General features: G+C 34.3%; 1 protein-coding gene across 1 annotated transcript in view; it reads left to right on the top strand.

Annotated features, from left to right (window-relative positions):
• LEKR1 (leucine, glutamate and lysine rich 1) overlaps positions 1-20,802 on the top strand; it is a gene marked incomplete at both ends in the record, with an annotated part of 264,064 nt that overhangs the window by 106,018 nt on the left and 137,244 nt on the right. The window contains one exon of the mRNA XM_079705454.1: positions 6,954-7,129. Coding sequence (XP_079561580.1) covers positions 6,954-7,129 — 176 coding nt within the window. The remainder of the gene's footprint in view (positions 1-6,953; positions 7,130-20,802) is intronic.

The following is a 20,802-nucleotide window of genomic DNA, read 5'->3' as shown; positions in this document are numbered from 1 at the left end:
GAAATTTTAGAAGTAACCATTTAACTAGACAGTATAAATAAAAATTTGTAAGCAGCCGCATAGCACAGGGAGATCAGCTCGGTGCTTTGTGACTGCCTGGAGGGGTGGGATAGGGAGGGCGGGAGGGAGACGCAAAAGGGAGGGGATATGGGAACATATGTATATGTATAACTGATTAAATTTGTTATAAAGCAAAAAAAAAAAAATTTGTGACAGATAAATAAAAATAATTACAGGTTTTATTAATACTCTCACTAGTAAGTACATTGCATGGGAAAAGGCAGTCTGGTGAAAATAAAATCAAACCAAAAGTTATAGAGTTCAGTGATTTTGTTGCATTACTAAAAGCTCATTTTAAACTAGTTTACTGATTATTTTTAAAAAATATCTACCAGAACGTAAAACTTCAAGTTTGCTGTGGATAAAGAAAAGGAGCTTATAGTCTTCTCTCTTAAAGTGGTAAATAAAAGAAGCTTGAGCTTTAGCTACTCAGATGTAATCATCTTTATTTACAGAGTCCAAAAGGAACTTTCAAGAGATCAATGCATTATGTCTTTGAGTCACTTTGCTCTTTTTAAATTATTCTCTCATTTGTTTAATTGAAGTAGGGCTTAATCACCTAGCCTCCAGCAAAGTGTTCTTCATGCTTTGTATTTTCCCTGACCTCATTTCCAACCTGTCTCTCGCAAGGGGGTGATGAGGAGTAGCTGTGGTACGCCTCAGTTGGCTCAGCACAACTGCTATTCAGAATAAAGTGTCTTTTGAGAATGGAAATTAACTTTTGAAAGCCTGTAAAATAGATACTAAAAAACAATATGGAATATAGGTATACTTCACTTTATGTAAAGTTGTGTATAACTCCAATATTCCAAATCAATCCATATTTGAAATATTTTGGTAGTGCTTACCTTTATAGGATTCCTATTGTGAATCTTTCATAAATTGTTTGAAATATACTTATCCTTTAATTTTTCTTGTTTATAAATCCAGACTCTGTCATCTCTGAAATTTTCAAGCCAACTCCCCAAATCTCTCACTTTCACACCAACTCTTCAGCCACATTAAGGCTTCTAGTTTTGTTTTTTGTTTTTTGGGTTTTGGGTTTTTTTTTTTTTTTTTCCCAACCATTTCCTGGCCTTACTTTGTTTTCTAGCCTTGATCCCATAATCAGCTCATGTCTTTTTTAAACAGCTGTATTGAGATATAAGTTACATACTACAAAATCCACCCCTTTTAAGTAGACAATGTAATGATTTTTAGTAAACTTACTGAGTTGTGCAACCATTACCACATCCAATATTAGAACATTTGAGCCATCCTTAGAAGATCCTCATGCCATTTTCAGTCTCTATCTTCACCACCAATCCTAGGCAATTGCTTATCTTCTTTCTGTTTCTGTAGATTTGTATTTCTCTGGACAATTCAAATATATGGAATCCTACAATATGTGGTCTTTTATATCTGACATCTTTCAATAATGTTTTTGATGTTTATCCATGTTGTATCATGCATCAGTACTTTGTTCCTTTTTATTGCTAAACAGTGTTCCATTGTCTAAACATACCACATTTTATTTATGCATTTATTAGTTGAAGGACGTTTGGATTGTTTCCACTTGTTGGCACTTATGAATAATGCTGCTATAAACGTTCACATGTAAGTCTTTGTGTGGATGTATGTTTCATATCTTTTGAGTAGATACCTAAGTGTAGAATTACTGAATCATATGGTAAATTAATATTTAACCTTTAAGAAACTGCAAAACTATTTTGCAAAATGGCTGCACTGTTTTACATTCCTACCAGGAATGAGGATTCTACTTTCACTGTGTTCTTGACAACATTTCTTATTGTCTGTCTTTTTTTTATAGTAGCCATTCTAGAGGCTGTGAAATGGTACCTCATTGTGCTTTGATTTGTGTTTCCCAAATGACTAATGGTGTTGAACATCTTTTCGTGTGCTTATTAACCATTTTTGTGGTTATTTGGTGAAATATCTATTAAAATATTTTTTCTATTTTTCATTGGTTTGTTTTCTTGTTATCAGATTATAAGAGTTCTTTGTATATTCTGGGTACAAGTCTTTTATTTGAAATATGATTTGTAAATATTTTCTCCCAGTCTGTGGCAAGTCTTTTCGTTTTTTTAACTGTGTCTTTTCGAAGAACAAAAGTTATTATTTTTAGTGAAATACAGTTTAATCAATGTTTTCTTTTAGGGATTGTGCTTCTGGTAATGTGTCTAAGAACTCTGCCTAACCAAAGGTCACAAAGATTTTTTCCAGTAGTTTCTTCTGAAGGTTTTATAGTTTTAGCTCTTACCTTTAGGTCTGTGATCCATTTTAACTCTTGTGAATGATGTAAAGTAAGGATCTAAATTCATCTTTTTTTTTCATGTGAATATTCAATTATTCTAGCACTGTTTGTTAAAAAGACTATTCTTTCCCTATTGAGTTGCCTTGGTCCCTTTACCTAAAATCAATTCACCATGAATGGAAGGAATTATTTCTGGACTCTCTATTCTATTTTATTCATCTATTGATGTATATCTATTCTTAATGTCAGTACCACACTCTCTTGAATATTATAATTTTTAGTGAATTTTGAGATCAAGAAATGTAAGCCCTTCAAATTTCTTTGTTTTCAAGATTGTTTTGGCTATTCTGGGAACCTTGTATTTCCATATAAATTTTAGGATCATCTTGTCAATTTCTGAAAAGTAGCCTACTGGGATTTTGATAGGTATAGCATTAAATCTATAGGTCAATTTGGGGAGAATTGCCATTTTTAAAATGTTGAATTTTTTAATCCAAGAATCCATATATCTTTCCACTGAGATCTTCAGTTCTCTCAGAAATGTTTTGTTTTTAGTATACAAGTCTTGCACTCCTTTTATTAAGTTTATTTCTAAAGATTTTATTCTTTTTGATGTTATGACAAGTGGGATTTTTTTCTTAACTTTATTTTTGGGATTCATCATTGCTAGTAAACAGATTGGTTTTTGCACATGGTTTATGTATCCTGTGATCTTGATGAACCCATTTATTCTAGTATTTGTGTGTGTGTGTGTGTGTGTGTGTGTGTGTGTGTGTATTCTTTAGGATTTTCTTCATAGAGTATGTTTCTGCATAGAGGAATTTACCAATACTCCAGCTACTTTTACCTCTGCTTATTTACCCTTAAAACCCTCAGTCTTTATACACACTTACAGGTTGTTAAACACCAGGCCCTCAATTTCTTCAATACTATTCTAAATCCTCAATATTCTGCTTAAAATTCTTTGTGCTACTCATCTCTCACCAGCTGTGTGTCTTGCCTTGTATTTCACAAAGAGAGTTAAAGTTATCAACACAGGCGTATTTCCTATGAGTCAAATGATACTTAAGTTTCAGAACCCCACACTCAGGACCCCCTTCCAAGCTTCTGGGAGGGCCCCTGGCAAAAGTTTTAAATTATAATTGTAAAAATTCTGTATCTTTGCACTCTGATTTCCCTTCTCCTACTTCTGATGCCAGTATGCGTTTGGAGTAGTCCCTGGCATTTGAGGGATCTGAGAGAGAAAGTTGTGTTGGGAATATACATTATAACTGCCATTTGGAAAGACATTTTAGACTGCTTCAATTACACAAGCAAGACATTGCAGACTAAAAATAGGGATGTGTATGAATTTTTTTGAATTAATAGAGTAAAAGCAATAAAGATGAACAATTTAAACAATAGAAATTATTCTGTCATAAAAAACAAATTATAACATTTTTTCAGATTACATCATAAGCAATACCTTTTCAATAAAATCTCTTGGATTATTTTGTAATCCATTCAATGAAGATGAGTTAATTATTTGAATACATTGGAGAAAGATTTTAGTTTCTTGCTGATTTGACCAAAGCTGCTGACATCAATGAATATAACATAAAAATCATAGTATACCACTTCAAGGACATCTGAAATAAGCTGGTTCATGAGTTTCATCATTTCAAAGGCAATTTAAGATGTCATTTTCCAAGAAAACTTGAAATGCCAAAAATTTTATCATATATGAAAAATTTTTATAAGGATTTTCCCAAATTTGACAATGCTTAATATTTACATGATATTACCAATAATGGGCTGTGAGGCTAAAAGAATCTTTCTAAACTACCACAGATAATAAAACTAATGGCCTTGCTAGATGAAAGGCTGTATAATTTTTATATTCTCTCCACACAAAGTATTATTATACAATGGTTCTCATATGAAAAGGTGCTTGTAAAGCATGTAGCCAAAAATTATACACAAAATAAGTATTGTAGAGCTGTTACTTATTAAAAAGTTATATTGTTTTTCTGTATTTTGTGATATTGATGAGATTTATTAACTTTTACAATTTTATTTGTAATGATTTTTCTCAATCTATGAGTGCACACTTTTAAACCTAATTTTGTAGTCATCTTTTACAAGAAAGCCATCCCTCTAGCCACACCAATCATATAAGATCTAGGCCACACAAAATGTCATGGATCTGCTCTTCGCTAAGAGGCTTGATTTTTCTGTTTCCTGCCTTTTTTCCCTACAGAAGCACATGCATCCATATCCGGTCTTTCTTCTATTAAATATCCCTTTAGGCCTTGACCCCCATGTACATGACTTGCTCCCAGCAGCTGCCTTACTTTGGGCCCATTAGGCCTTTAACCTTGACTTAGTTCATAGTTCTTGTCTCTGTCTTACAACTTCCTGGCTTCGCATTCAAACTTCCCATCCTCACCATTGCTCCCCTTTGCTTTAGAGATCTGTTGGACTCTTTCTTTGATTTTTTTTTTTTGGCTTGTTTTTAATTGAAGTATAGTTGATTTACAATGTTGTGTTAATTTCTGCTGTACAGCAAAGTGATTCAGTTATACATATTATATACATTCATTTTTATATCCTTTTCCATTATGGTTTATCTCAGGATATTGCATATAGTTCCTGTGCTATACAGTAGGACCTTGTTGTTTATCCATTCTATATGTAATAGTTTGCATCTGCTAACCTCAACCTCCCAATCCATCCCTCCCTCAGCCCCACCCCTTTCTTTGATTTTTTTTTTGAAGTCAACGTCTCTCTTAGCTCCCAGGTCTGCATGCTGATTGAGGATTCCCTGTGGCATTTGGTCATTCAGGTGGACCTTATTAATTAACCACACAGAATGACACCACCCTTCTTCTTCCTCGCAAAGGCTAATCTTTCAGCCTTTGTTTTACATCTGTCCTTTCTTTCTAGTTCTTTGCTCAAGAAATGATCACATCTCTTGCCTGTGTTTTTTAGCCTCTGTGACTGTACTCATACTGTTTGCTCAGCTCTGTAAACACTCAGGTGTCTCCCATCCTAACAAACCATTCTACTATGTATCTTCCTTTTTCTCTCCTTGCTGCCTCAATCAAGGTTCTTGATTGCTGGTACCACATAACTATTTTCTCACTTCTGCTTTACTGCTCAGTCTTTTTCTACCTGAAGCCTCTCTCTGAGGTCACCAAAGACCTCCTTAATACCGGATATAATGGACTCTATTCAGCCTTTGTCTGAGGCCTTAAACACTGACCACTACTCTCTACTTTAAATTCTCTTATCCCCTGGCTTTTCCGACGTTATCTTTCTGGCTTTGCTTCTGACTCACTGGTTGCTCCTCCCTCGTCTCCTTTGAGGGTTTCTTTTCTGATTTATTCCCATAAATATTAGTGTTGTCCAGTATTTTATCCTCAGTATTTCTTACTTCTTTATGCCTCCAACAGCATGATCTATTTTTTTCACTCATTCATTCATTCATCAATATGTGTTGAGTACATACTGTGTGGTAGGTACTGTGCTAGGTGCAAGGGAGACTGTGATGAACAAGACAGATACAGTCTCTGCATAATAGATCTTAATCTACTTAGGTAGATAAATATTAAGCAAATAATTAACTCCCATGGCTTCAGTCATCATCTTTTTGCTGATAACACTCATATCCATGTCTGCATCTTGCTTGATTATTAGGTAAATGATAGCCAGGGCATCTGAAGTAATAAAAATCATTGAGATGGTAAAAAACATGTGGTTACTTTGAGCTGTGGCATTTGATGTGGGAAAAGCACTAGATCAGTCACTTAAAAAGGTTTCATTTATTATTACCCCAGGTTTTACACTGCCTGTAGGACTATAGCACAGGAAGAATGCTATCTACAAATCTGAGATTCTCTTTTAGGCTCAGTGACTAAGTCACTTTTTTATTTTATTTATTTGTTTTTGGCTGCATTAGGTCTTCGTTGCTGCAGGCGGGCTTTCTCTAGTTGCGGTGAGTGGGGGCTACTCTTCATTGAGGTGTTCTGGCTTCTCATTATAGTGGTTTCTCTTGTTGCAGAGCACGGGCTCCAGGCATGCGGGCTTCAGTAGTTGTGGCATGTGGGCTCAGTAGTTGTGGCATGTGGGCTCAGTAGTTGTGGCTTGTGGGCTTTAGAGCACAGGCTCTGTAGTTGTGGCACATAGGCTTAGTTGCTCCATGGCATGTGCGATCTTCCCAGACCAGGGATCAAACTTGTGTCCCCGGCATTGGCAGGCAGATTCTTAACCACTGCACCACCAGGGAAGTCCTGACTAAGTCACTTTTGACTGAATTTCCTTCCCTAAATGTTTGCTGTTAAATTAATTTTAAAAGATTAATAGAAAAATGTGTATGAAAGTAGTTAGCTATCTTTATTTATAGTTAAAATATTATAACACAATGGAAATGAGTTGGGGTGACCATATACCTCAGTCTTCCTGGGATAACCCCAGTTTATATGTTGTCTCAGCATAATGCAGATAGCACCTACATTTACTTTCATAACTGTCTCCATTTAAACAGTAGATTGTATGGTCACTCTAAAACCCTTTTTCAAAGAAAACCTTTTTTCAAATACATATTTGTTATTATGCTTGCCATTTTTAAAAATCCTAATTTTTCCTTACTTCTTTACAGTCAGAGATTGACAGAATACAAGTATCTCTGGAATAAGACTCTTTCATTACTTACTTTTAGTAAAAGGGAGCTGACCAGTATTAAAAATGAAGTATATGATAATTTTCAAAACTGGACTTCACTGAAAGGAGAAGTTTTTCTACAAATTAAATCCATAAGTGAAACAGCCTTGACAGGTTTGTTATATATATTTAGAACATAATCGTCCTTTTTTTGGTAAATGGTATATCATAAGTAATAAAATAATGATACTTCATTTTATGTGATGGGAATTATGATTAATTTTAAACCTGTTATTTGTTAGTATACTAGATGACCATTAAGATCTATTCCATCCCTGAAATTTAATAATTATAGGCCTGATCTAAGATAAGCTCTGATACATCAGTCTTGAACTGTGACCAGAAGCCTGGTTATTCCTGTTAAATGTACAAATTTGTATTTTCAAACTTTTTTTCTGTTAATGGCTGAGTAACTCTAATTAGATCAGAGTTCCCACAGCTAACAACTATAAATCCTGGACAAAGTAACTACCTAAAAACACTGGAGGGTGACTAAGACCAAGCACATGGAGGGAACATAAGAAAAATTGAAAGAAGGCCTATTACTATTTGAAAAAAGCCAATCTAAAACAGTTATGTACTGGATGATTCCAACTGTAATATATGACTATTCTGGAAAAGGCAAAACTATGGAAATAGTAAAGAGGTCAGTGGTTGCCAGGGTAGGAAGGAAGGATGAATAGGTAGAGCATGGAGTATTTTAGGGCAGTGAAACTATTTTGTATAGTATGATGGTGGATAGGTGTCTTTATACATTTTGCCAAAACCCACAGAATATACAACGCCAAGAGTGTACCCTTAATGTAAGTTATAGATTTGGGATGGTAATGATGTGCCAATGTAGGTTCATTAATTGTAAAAAATGTACCACTGTGGTGCAGGATATTGATGGTGGGGGAAGCTGTGCATGTGTGGGGGGCAGGGAGTATCTGGGAATTCTCTGTACTTTCTGCTTAATTTTACTATGAACCTAAAACTGAACTAAAAAAATCTATTATTTTTTTTAATTGAAAGAAGAGGATAGCACTGGGTGAATTCCCTGTTTTGTTGTTGTTGTTTGTTTTGGTGTTTTTTTATGGCTATTAGATTGAGGGCAGGGTACAATCTATTCCAAGCAGGGAAGCTAGAACTTTGATAGAAATCTATAGTCTTTTTGGCTTTAAGACTGGAAGACAGAGATCAAGGCAGCTCCAGCTTTGAGAAGTGAGAGGATATCCTCGAAAAGAGAAAATGAGAGCTCAATTTTCGCATATAAACTCTTCCCAAATCTCTGGCTTATCCCTAAAATACGTGTGTACAGGGAAGACTCTTAAGTAGCTCATCTAAGGCTAAAGCAATTGACATTACCCTAGGGGAAACAGTCTTTAGTATTTGAGTTCAGCCAAGTTAACTACCTGTTAAAACAAAGCAATACCAAAAAAAAAAAAAAAAAAAAAAATCAATACTCTAGAGGAACATAACAGAATCCAGAGTCTCCATAACATAACATCTGCAATGTTTAGGATACAATCCAAAACTACTTGAACTGGGAAGAAACAGGAAAATGGCTTCTACTCAAAAGAGTAGACAGTCAATAAAGACCAACCCTGAGGTGGGCCAGATGATATAATTAGCTGACTAGGATTTCAAATCAGCTGTTAACTATGTTCAATGACATAGAAGAAAATAAGCTAATAATGAATGAAAAGAGAGAAGATCTCAGCAAGAAACTATTAAAAATTGGAAAGTCAAGAATTAAAAAATACAATATCTAAAATAAAAATTTACTGGATAGACTTTTATAGCATATTGTGATTACCAAAGAAAGAATCAATGAACTTTAAGATAGATCAATAGAAATTATTCAACTTGAAGAAGAGAGATAAACACTGAAAAAACTGAACAGAGCCCCAGGGAAGGGTTAAAATGTACCATAAGTAATAAATATGAGTAAATATGAAATTCTTTTTTCCTTTGAACTGAAAAACTGTCTATGCTCATTTAAAGTAAGAATTATAATATTATATGATGGAGGTTATAAAGTATGTTGATTTAACATATGACAGCTAGAGCATAAAGGACAGGGGGATGGGGTAATAGATCCATATGGTTGCACGCTTTTTGTATTTTATGTGACATGGTGCAACATTCATTCTATGTAGACTAAGAAATTAAGGATGTATAATCCCTAGAGCAACCACTAAAAAAATTACAAAAAGCTATATAAAAAGCTAATAATAATGGAGAATTAACATCATCTGACTCTAAGATTTATTATAAAATCACAGTAATCAAGTCAATGTAATACTGGCATATGGATCAACAATAGATCAATGGAACAAAATAGCCTTGTAAATGACCCCTGTTGATAATGATCATTTCACTTTTGACAAGGCACCAAAACAATTCAATGGGAAAAAGAAAGTCTTTCAACAAATTGTGCTGGAACAACTGAATAGCCATATAGGAAAATATACTTTGATTCCTTAACTCCATAAAAATTAATTCAGAATTAATCAGAGTTAAGTATAAAAGCTAAAACAATAAAAGAAGAAACAGGGAAATATCTTCATGAATTGATAGTAAATGAAGGTTTCTTGGATAGGACACAGAAGTAAGAATAACAAAAGAACAAAAATTGATGAATTAGACTTAATCAAAGTTAAAAACTTCCGCTCATCCAAAGATGCCATTAAGAAAATGAATAGGTAAGCCACAGACAGAGAAAATATTCAAAAAATCTGCGACAAAGGACTGCTGTCCAGGTTACATAAAGAACACCTACAAGTCAATAGTAAAAGTACAAGTGATCCAACCAAAAATGGCCAAAAGATTTGAATAGACACTTTATAAGGAAAGATACACAAACGGCCAATAAGGACATGAAAAGGTGCTCAGCATTATGAGTCATAGGGAAATGCAAATTGAAACCACAGTGAGATACCAGTACATACACACTAGGTTGGCTAAAATGAAAAAAAATGACAACAGCAAATTTTGGTGAGGAAGGAGGGCAACTGGAACTCTCAGACAAATCGGTGAGAGTATAAAATGTTACAGCCGCTTTGAAAAAAGATCTGACAGTTTTTTCTAAAACTAAAGATACATCTGTCTGATGTCTCTGAAATTCTTCCCTTTGGAATTTACCATCTCCCCCAAATGAAAACATATGTCCATAAAAATATTCAGCAACTTTATTCAAGCTTTATTCAAAATAGCCTTAAGTTGGTAAAAGCGCAGAAGTACATCAGTAGAATGGATTATCAAAAAAACGGCTGAATAAACAATGGAACATAAAATGAACTACAGTAATTCAGTAACTTGGATAAACATCAAAAATATTACTCTGCCTGAAAGTAACCTTACACAAATAATGCACATTGTAAGATTCCATTTATATGATGTTCTAGAATAGGCAAAACTAATCTATAGTGGGCGGGGGGGAAACAGAAGTTACCTCAGAGGGGAGGATTGACTGGAAAGGGGGCATGAGGGCACTTTCTTTGGTGATAGTAATGCTCTCTATTTTGATAGAGGTTTGGGTTACACAGTGGATGGATTTTTCAAAACTCATCTATTGATACATTTGAGATTTATGCATTTCCTTGTGGGTAAATTTCACTCAAAAATTAGAAATCTGGGCTTCCCTGGTGGCGCAAGTGGTTGAGAGTCTGCCTGCTGATGCAGGGGACATGGGTTCGTGCCCCGGTCCAGGAAGATCCCACATGCTGCGGAGTGGCTAGGCCCGTGAGCCATGGCCGCTGAGTCTGCGTGTCTGGAGCCTGTGCTCCACAACGGGAGAGGCCACAGCAGTGAGAGGCCTGCGTACCACAAAAAAATAATAATAATAAAAAAATAAATAAAAATTAGAAATCTATATTGAACGCTAATTAACAATGTGCATGCTGAAGTATTTAGGGAATCAAATATATTGATTTATCTTGAAATGCATAAATATGTAATATGGATAGAGGAATAGCTATGTTATAAAGCAAATATAGTAAAATGTTAATTGAAGAATCTAGGTGGTGTGTATATTTGGGTTCACAGTACAGTTCTTCCAACTTTTCTGTATATTTTAAATTTTTTATAGTTAAATGTTAGAAAAAGAAAGCATTCTAACCATATAACTTCAGTTTCATAATTTTATTATATAATATGTGCCTTTAGAAATGAGTTGTATATGACAATACTCTTAAAATTTTTAACTAATTTTGAGAATTAAATTTGGACAAATACAGATGAATATTATAACAACCATGTTTTCAACTGCAAAAATTGTTAATTTTTAATACTTTACCTTTAAAAAAAGAAAATATATTTCAAATATAATTGTTATACTTTAATATGTATGCATGTGCTAATTGTATTTATTATTTTTACATTAGATTTTAAATTTTATATAGATGGTATCTTATACTTTGAACTTGCTTTTTTCATTCAGTTATGTTTTTGAGATCAATATTAATATAGATAAAATATCACATGTATGTTAGTGTCAGTTCAGCAGACATTGAATCAAAGGTATAAGTGCAGGTAGTTTATTTGGGAAGTGAAGTTCATGCAGGTATAGGGACAGAAAGGCAGCCAATAAAGGTTGCACTATTGCAGTGGGCAACTGGAGCTTAATCCCATGAAGAAACTGAGAAATGGTTTAAAACATATGCCTCAGAATTCCTCACTCAAGGAGTGAGAGAGCTGGACATCAACTCCCAAGAGTCATTGGTTAAGGGCTGCTCCCAGACAGTGTAAACTCCTTGGCACCTGTAGTCTGCCATTTGGTGGGAAGTGTTACTTTCTGCAGTTCCAGGGAAAAGATTCCTCCAGCACAGAGACACAAATAGTGGGAACTGGAAGTCAGTAGAAGAACATTGAAAGGTTCAAGGGATATGAGCAGGGCACTGACAGTGTCCACTACGGTTAGTAATATAGATATACTCTAGTTTATGCATTATTTCCATTTGAACATTCACATATATCTTTGATGAATGTATGCCTTTGTTTCTTTCTGATAAATACCTAGGAGTAGAATGGCTGGGTCTTATGGTAGGTTATATTTAACTTTTTAAGAAACTACCCAATAGTTTTCCAAAGTGGTTGATCCTTTTAAATCCCTACAGCAAAGTATGAGAGTTCTAGTGCTCCATATCCTTGTCAACACCTAGTGTTGTCAATCTTTTAAATTTTAGCCATTTTAATGGGACACACATAGAGGATATTAATCCACATTCAAATCACTTCTCAATAATTTTCTCATTTTTGAGTGTCTTGTCACATCTTATTATAGAATATTTACCTCATAATGTCAGTAATGATGAACTCAGTCATACCAGAATAGAAGAAGCATCAGCTCTACCTGTTTTTGTTTTCATTTGTGTTGCATTATTAGTATCTTCCCTAATACATGATTTCTTTGGGGGAATCTTTTAAGCTAACTGTCCACTTTAGGACTTAGTTTAGGTAAACCACAGAGGAGCACATAGACTGCAATATGTCACAATCACAGAAAGAGATAGAAAAGCAAGGAGGTACTGACAACCCCTCTGCATGGAGGAATATTACTCCTTCCTCACTTTAAAAGCTCAGTCACTTTATTCTCTCTGAATGTGACCCATATAATATAAGGACAGAAGGAAGTACTGCAGGTGCATGAAGGGGAGATTAGCTAAGGGTCTCCCAGAACAAGTAGCTGCCCTTTCTTATGACTTACGTCTTGGTTCAGATGTCAGCTCTTCAGAGAGATCTTTGCTGGCCATCCTAGTTAAAGTAGTCTTCCCTTACACTTCGCTATCCTATTTTCTGTTTCATGTTTAATAACATTTATCACTGTCAGAAATATTCTTACCCATTTACTGATTTATGTGTTTACTGCCAGATCCTCACACTAGGCTATAATCTCCAGGAGGACAGGAATTTTGATGGCTTTGCTGAATGCTGTCTTCCTAGTGTTTTAAGAGAATTTTGCCTGTCACAGAGTAGGTGCTCAGTGAACATTGTAGAATTTAAATGGAAATAAAGGACACCCAAATATTAACCCAGATTAAATCTGATAATTTTTATGTTCCTCTTAAAACCTCTGAGTATTTTCTAAATGTTTTTGATAATGCTCACTTATTACTTCTATATCTAGGGAGAGAGAGTAAGGAGAAAGGAGAGGCTTTGTTTATGAGTTACGTCTGCCTGCAGCCATAGGTTACTATCAGTAGTAAAATTCTCAATCTGATTTTTAAAGCTTGTTTGAAACTTATTTTTTGAACTTTAAGGAGGGAAATGCAAAATTTTATGATTCTTCATTTTCCCTCAAATTCAAATGTCTTTAAGGATTTTTCTGACTATAAACATAAAATAGCCTCAATGTTAAAACATAGAAAATACAGAAAAAAAACAAGGAAGGAATTGAAAATCATCTAGAATCTCATTACACAAAGATATCTGCTGTTAACATTTTGATATAGAACTTTCTAATCTTTATTTTCACCGCATAGATATATATACTTAATAATATATCATGGAAATATACAGTCATGCCAACTAACTATGTAAACTATGTTGACATAGCATCTCATTGTAGGAATGTATCTTAACTTATTTAACTGGCTTTCTATTTGTGGACATTTAGGTTGATCATAGATTTTGCTTTTATAAATAAGGTTTCAGTGAACATCTTTACTCATGAATCTCTATGATCTTGTCCCATTTTTTTATTTAACATAGTTAATTCCTAAAAGTGGTATTGAAGAATCAAGTAGTATTACATTTTACATTTTATCTAACATGAGAAGACAGGAGGTAGTTTTCAACCCTTAACTTTAACATTTACCATTATAATAAATCATATTGCTTTTATATCAGAAGTGTGAGGGCTTTGGAAGTTACACAGTGGTGATTGCAGAAGCTCAGAGATGGAAATACATACACAAGGACAGTATATTTAATTTCCAAGCAAGACATTAGTGACCATAACAGTTGGGGTGTGTGAAAGTGAAGCTATATTATTGTAATGGTTTTTCCCCCTCTTTTTAAAAAAATTTATTCTTACTCAATGTTATCAGCACAATCGAAGCCTCAGGGCACATATATACAAATATGTACCAGTATATGCAAAATGACAAATATGCTGATGCTTGCCTTTTTATAATCTCTGATCAATTTGAGCACACTTTAAATTTAGCAGCAGTTCTAGTAAATATATAAACATGCCAACTTCACAATATAAAATTTTAAGTAAATAATCTTTATCTTAAATTTAGATTCAGAGAAAATAGAGTGTAATGCTTTTGAAGGTTAATTCTTATAAAGCTTGAGTAACTATCACACCTACACAGAAAGATGACCAAAAGCCTAGGAAGTATATAGACCTACATTGTCCAGTGTTGTAGCCGCCAGCCACACAGAGCTATTGAGCACTTTGAATGTGGCTCTAGCCTCTCTTTGAAATGGTAGTATTTTGGATATGTGGAATTAAAGTACACTGTTAAAATTAATTTTACATGTTTCTTTTTACATTTTTAATGTGGCTACTAGAAATTTTTAATGTATATATGTGGCTTGCATTGTATTTCTATTGGACAATGCTGGTATAAATAGTGAAACGACCTTTTTATACTTTAAAACTGTTAAAATGTTATAATTTTATTTTGGTTTATTTCCTATTTACAAAAATTAAAGGGTTTAATGTTAGTTATAATGACACCCTTTTATTTTGTTACAGTTTCTTATTTCTAGTTTGTTGTCTTGACTATTCAATTAAGCTTTTACCTAAGTTTATTAACACTAACTCCAAAATATATCTGTACCCCTATGTTCATAGTGGTATTATTTACAATAGCCAAGACATGGAAACAACCTGTATCCATTAATGGGTGAATGGGTGTGTGTGTGTGTGTGTGTGTGTGTGTGTGTGTGTGTGTATATATATAATGGAATATTATTCAGGCATAAAAACGGAAATCCTACCATTTGGGACAACATGAATTGACCTTGAAGATGTTATGCTAAGTGAAACATTGGGATGGCCAAAAATTTCATTTGGGTTTTCCCATTACAGCTTATGGAAAAACCCGAATGAACTTTTTGGCCAACCCAATAAGTCAGAGAAAGACAGATACTGTATGATCTCCTCGTATGTAGGACCTAAATAAATAAATAAATAAATAAATAAACAAACAAGAAAAGCTATACAACAGACTCAGAAAAAGAGATCAGATTTGTGGCTATCAGAGGTGGAGGTGGGGAGGGAGAGGGGGAGTTGAAGTAAGGTTGTCAAAATGTACAAACTTCCAGTTATAAGATAAATAATTACTAGGGACATAATGTACAACATGATGACTATAGTTAACACTGCTCTATGATATATAGGAAAATTGTTAAGAGAGTAAATCCTGAGAGTTCTCATCACAAGGAGAATTTTTTTTCTTTTTATTGTATCTGTATGAAATTGTGGGTGTTACTAAGCCTCTTGTGGTAATCATTTCACACTCTATGTAAATTAGACCATCATGGTGTACACCTTAAACTTATACAGTGAGGAATGTCAGTTATTTCACAATTAAATTTTAAAATTAAATATATATGTATATATATTTATTTAGATCCACACGAATATGCCCAACTAGTTTTTTTTTATTGAGGTATAGTTGATGTACAATATTTTATAAGTTTCAGGTGTACAACGTAGTGATTCACAATATTTAAAGGTTATATTCCATTTATAGTTATTATAAAATGTTCACTATATTCCCTGTATTTTACAACATATCCTTGTAGCTTATATGTTTTATACAGAGCAACTTGTTTTTGACAAGGGTGCACAAGCACTTCAGTAGAGGATAGCCTAGCCTTTCAACAAGTGGTGCTGGATATCAAAAACTTTGATCCAAACCTCACACCTTATAAAAACTTTAACTCAAAATGGATCATAGAATTAAATGTAAAATATAAAATTACTAAACTTTTAGGGAAAAAAGAAAATCTTTGTAACCTAGGATTCTTAGACTTGAACTTAAAAGCATGATACATAAAAGGAAAAATTGGTAAATTGGACTGCAGCAAAATTAAAAACTTTTCCTCTGCGAAAGACCCTGTTAAAAGGATGGAAAGGCAAGTTACAGACTGGGAGAAAATATTTGCAAAGCACATATCTGACAAAGGGCTTGTATCTAGAATCTATTTTTTGTAAACTCTCAAAGCTCTACATCAAAAAAATAGTGTAATTAGAAAATGGGCAAAATAAATGAGCAGAAATTTCATCAAAGAGGATATACAGGTGGCAAATAAGCACAAGAAAAAATGTTTCATATCATCAGTCATTAGGGAAATGCAAATTAAAACCATAATGAGATACTACTGCATATCTACTACAATGTCTAAAATTTTAATTGAGCAAAGCAAGTGTTGGCAAGGATCAGAGAAACCAAATCAATATTGCTGGTGGGAATGTAACATGGTACAGCCATTCTAGAAAATAATTTTTCAATTTCCTCTAAAACTAAAAAGACACGCACTTACCACATGACCTAGTTGTTGCACTTTTAGGCATTTGTCCCAAAGAAATGAAAACCTAAGTTCATGCAGATACCTATGCATACACGTTCATAGCAGCTTTATTCATAATAACCAAAATTGGAAACAACCCAAATATCCTTCCGTGAATGAAGAACAAACTGGGATACTACTCAGCAATAAAAAAGGTACAGATTATTAATACATGCTCAAAGGACTATGCTGCATGAAAAAAATCCAGCCTCAAAAAGGTTACATATTATATGAGTCTATTTATGTAGCATTCTTGAAATAACAAAATTATAGAGGAGGAGAACAGATAAGTTGTTGCCAGGGATTAGGGATGGTGGTGGGGATAGGAGTAGGTGTGGCTATAAAGGGGTAACAGGAGGTAGCTTTGTGGTGATAGACTAATCCTATGTTTTGGCCGTGTTGCTAGTTATACAAAGCTACATATGTGATAAAATTGCATAGAGCTATGCACACACACACACACACACAGAAAGGTGTGTATAACTGGTGAACTCTGAATTAGCTCTGTGGATTATACCAAGAGCAGTTTCTTAATTTTGATAGAGTCCTGTAGTTATACAAAATGTCAACATGGGGAGAGGAGGAATAAAAGCAGCACAGGACCTTCCTATACATTTCTTTACAACTTCCTGTAAATCTCTTAAGTATTTCAAAATAGTTTTTTTTTAAAAACCTATATAGTGTTTTATGATCCCTTCATTAAATAATAAATCTAGTGTTTCAGAGTTTTTAAATATGATTTTATATCAGTATGCCTTGGTAATAAGGTTATAGAGGCTTCCTAAAAACTTAATGATGTAACATAATTTTAAGTTCATTGACTAAGCTAACAGAACTAAGAACAACAGAAAAATTTTGTCAAGGCAAATAAATTGATTGTTTGAGATTAATACTAATAATTATACTTGCATCAGCTAGCGAATTCTGTCACACTTACTTTAAAAGCTAAAAACATCTATCGGCTATAAACTTTGACAATATTACAAACATTTTAAATAACATACTTTTTTTCAATACTAGCTTTTATTTGTGATCACATGGATATATCCTTATGGTGTGAGTTGATTCTGCACGGCATAGTTCTTTATTTGAAAAGTTGATGTAAAATAAAACTTGAAACATTTTTATAAGAAGTAAAATAAACTCCTAATTCCTCTATACTAACTCAGTTGTTTTCAGTTTTCCATTTTATCTTCTATACTCCACATGCTCACCTATTTTTGCGTATTTATAATCACAACAGAAATGCCAATAATTATTCTAAAATATAGCATTATGGGCTGAAATGTGTCTCTCTCAAATTCATATGTTGAAGTCCTAACTCCCTGGTACCTTGGAATATAACTATATTTGGAGTTAGGGTTCTTAAAGAAACAATTAAATTTAAATGGGTGGGCTCTAATCCAAAATGACTGGTATCCTTACAAGAAGAGGAAATTTAGAAACAGACACACAGAGAGAAGACAATGTGAAGACACAGGGAGAAGGCGGCCATCTACAAGCCAAGTAGAAAGGCCTTGAACAGATCTGTCCTTTATGACCCTCAGAAGAAACCAACCCTGACACCTTGATCTCAGACTTCTAGCCAACAGAACTGTGAGAAATGAATTTCTATTGATTAAGCCACCCAGTCTGTGATACTCTGTTATGGCAGCCCTAGCAAACTAATAAATGTAGTAAACCCCGTATACACTGCACACATTATTCAGATACTTTAAAAGATTTTCACATTAAAATTAATTTACATTTAAAATCAAAGTCCAAAATAGGAAGGAAGTTTCTAGAAAAAAGACATTGTTTAATATTTTCTTGCTGACAAAGTATGCTGAATATTAAGTAGAAGATACAAATGGAGTATTTCCTATTCTTCTAATTAGTGGTTATCACTTTATGCAATCAATATTTTTTTTTTTTTTAATTTTTGCTGTGTTGGGTCTTTGCCTCTGCGCGAGGGCTTTCCCCAGTTGTGGCAAGCGAGGGCCACTCTTCATCGCGGTGCGCGGGCCTCTCACTATTGCGGACTCTCCCGTTGCGGAGCACAGGCTCCAGACACACAGGCTCAGTAGTTGTGGCCCACGGACCCAGCCGCTTCGTGGCACGTGGGATCTTCCCAGACCAGGGCTCGAACCCGTGTCCCCTGCATCGGCAGGCAGATTCTCAACCACTGCACCACCAGGGAAGCCCGCAATCAATATTTTTAAGTCTAACTTTTCATAGATTAGGTTTTCTCAAATCAGAGCATAGCTATTTTAGTAGAAGAAATTTCAGAAAAAAATAATATTTTTACCAAGGCAGAATATTTTAGCAAGCATAGAATCAATTTGCTTCCACTCTCAAAATAACTATTGACCGAATAGCTCTTGAACTTTTAAAATTCAAGTTCTGAATTAGCCTTAGAAATGTAGTCCACATTTTTCATAAAATTGATGAAATTGGGGATAGAATAGGCCTATTTGCTTATCCTATTAAAAATGTTTCCTTCTTTTAGATGTGTGTGTTTACTGCCTTATCAAGTCTTACATTAAATAATTTGGGGCTCAAAATGCTTGCCTCTGAAGTGAAGGGAGAGTTAAGATAAACACATATTTAGGATTTTCAACTAGTGGTATATTAGAAGCTTTGTGCAATAATGCCTTTACTCATTTAGTAGCTATTTATTGAGCTTCTTTTAATTCTAGAATGTTGTGGCAGAAATTATGGGAGGAATAAAAAATGAATGAGATATTACCTCTGGCCTAAAATAACTTACAGTCTAATAGTAGGTCACATGTATGCATATGATCAGTGCTATAGAAATGGTGTAACTGGCGCAAGTTACAGATCTGGTCAGGAAAGATTTCCAGGCAGAGGTAGCCTAAGAGTTGTGGTAGGTCCAACGTAACAGGTTAGGAGGACATTCTTCATGGGGTGGTGCAAAGACAGGGAAAGTGTATGGTGGGTACAATGACAGAATAGGTTGATCATAATTTATGAACCCAAATTGGGACACATAAGTGGCAATTATGAAGTTGTATTAATGATGAAAGTAGGTATTTGACACCAGGGTTGCCATAGGTACAGGGGATGTATAATTTGCCAAGGGTGAGTTAATTAACCCCCATTGAGTTTACTCTCCTATATCCATGTTAGAAACCACCTGTTAAAAATCTTACTGTACTTTTCCATATGTTAGAATATATTTCACAAATGAATTTGTATTGCAAATTCTTATTCTTTTAATGTCAGATAGAAAGTCACATTGACACAAGGAGTTATTTTAGAGACAGATAGTAGTGTACACTAAGAGAGTCAGCCTGTGAACCTAAGCAGTACCATCCTGGCAAATGATAAATAGGTCATTTTTCTTCCAGATGTACTTTCTTCCCACAGAAAGGCATTTTGCTTTTCTCTCCTTAGACCACATTCCTGATCCTACTCATCACCATCCCTTGGGACATGCTTTCTTCTCTGTGCTCTGTTCAGCGTACTGCTTTACTTCTCCTGTAACCATTTACTGGCCATATTGCCTCTGCAGCCATGTCTGTCCCATGGATGTCTACTTCTGGTCTTCACTGGCCCATGTGGCTACTATTTCTGCTGTGATGGCTCCAAGACCAGTAAACCAAGCCAACCTCCTTTGACACCCAATAACACACTAAACCCATCACATAGTCCAGGATGAGCTAAGCAAGGAAGAAATGCCAAGTGAGCTCTCTGAAAAAGGAGGCTGTCCAGATTTTCATGTAGATCACATCCTCATCAGTTCAGTTCATTGTGGTTGTACAAATTTTATAGTATTTTTATTATTATTGCATGTGTTTTTGTATATTTTAATGGTGGCTTAAGGCAGCAGTACTGAAAACACTAAGCAAGGGAGACCTTGATAATTATCTTTCTGAAGGATAAAATGTTCCATGCATTTCTCACAAAATTATATAAAATTAGCACATTTAAATCTACATAATGCTGTGAAGGCATATTTTTATTAAACTTAATCTGAGTAGATAGAATAATGAGAATTGATTGCTATGATGAAATTCTGCTCTTATTTTGAGGGGACAGAGTGTTATTGGAACCATTAAGATATATTAGCTAATACTTTCTGCCCATAAATTTATTAGTTTTAGACACTATATCCTTTTATTTCTCTCCACGCCTACCATCTTTCTTCATAATTTGTATAGAATATGTCCTAGTTATCTCTTAGAAATACTTCCCAACCAGCTCATGCTAACACATTTAAATTTACTTTTCTGAATCATGTTGCCAAGAAAACAATTTAATTTCAATAAAAC

Source organism: Hyperoodon ampullatus (assembly GCF_949752795.1).
Source record: "Hyperoodon ampullatus genome assembly, chromosome: 5".
NCBI lineage: Eukaryota > Metazoa > Chordata > Mammalia > Artiodactyla > Ziphiidae > Hyperoodon > Hyperoodon ampullatus.
This window is presented reverse-complemented; position numbering and strand designations above follow the sequence as displayed.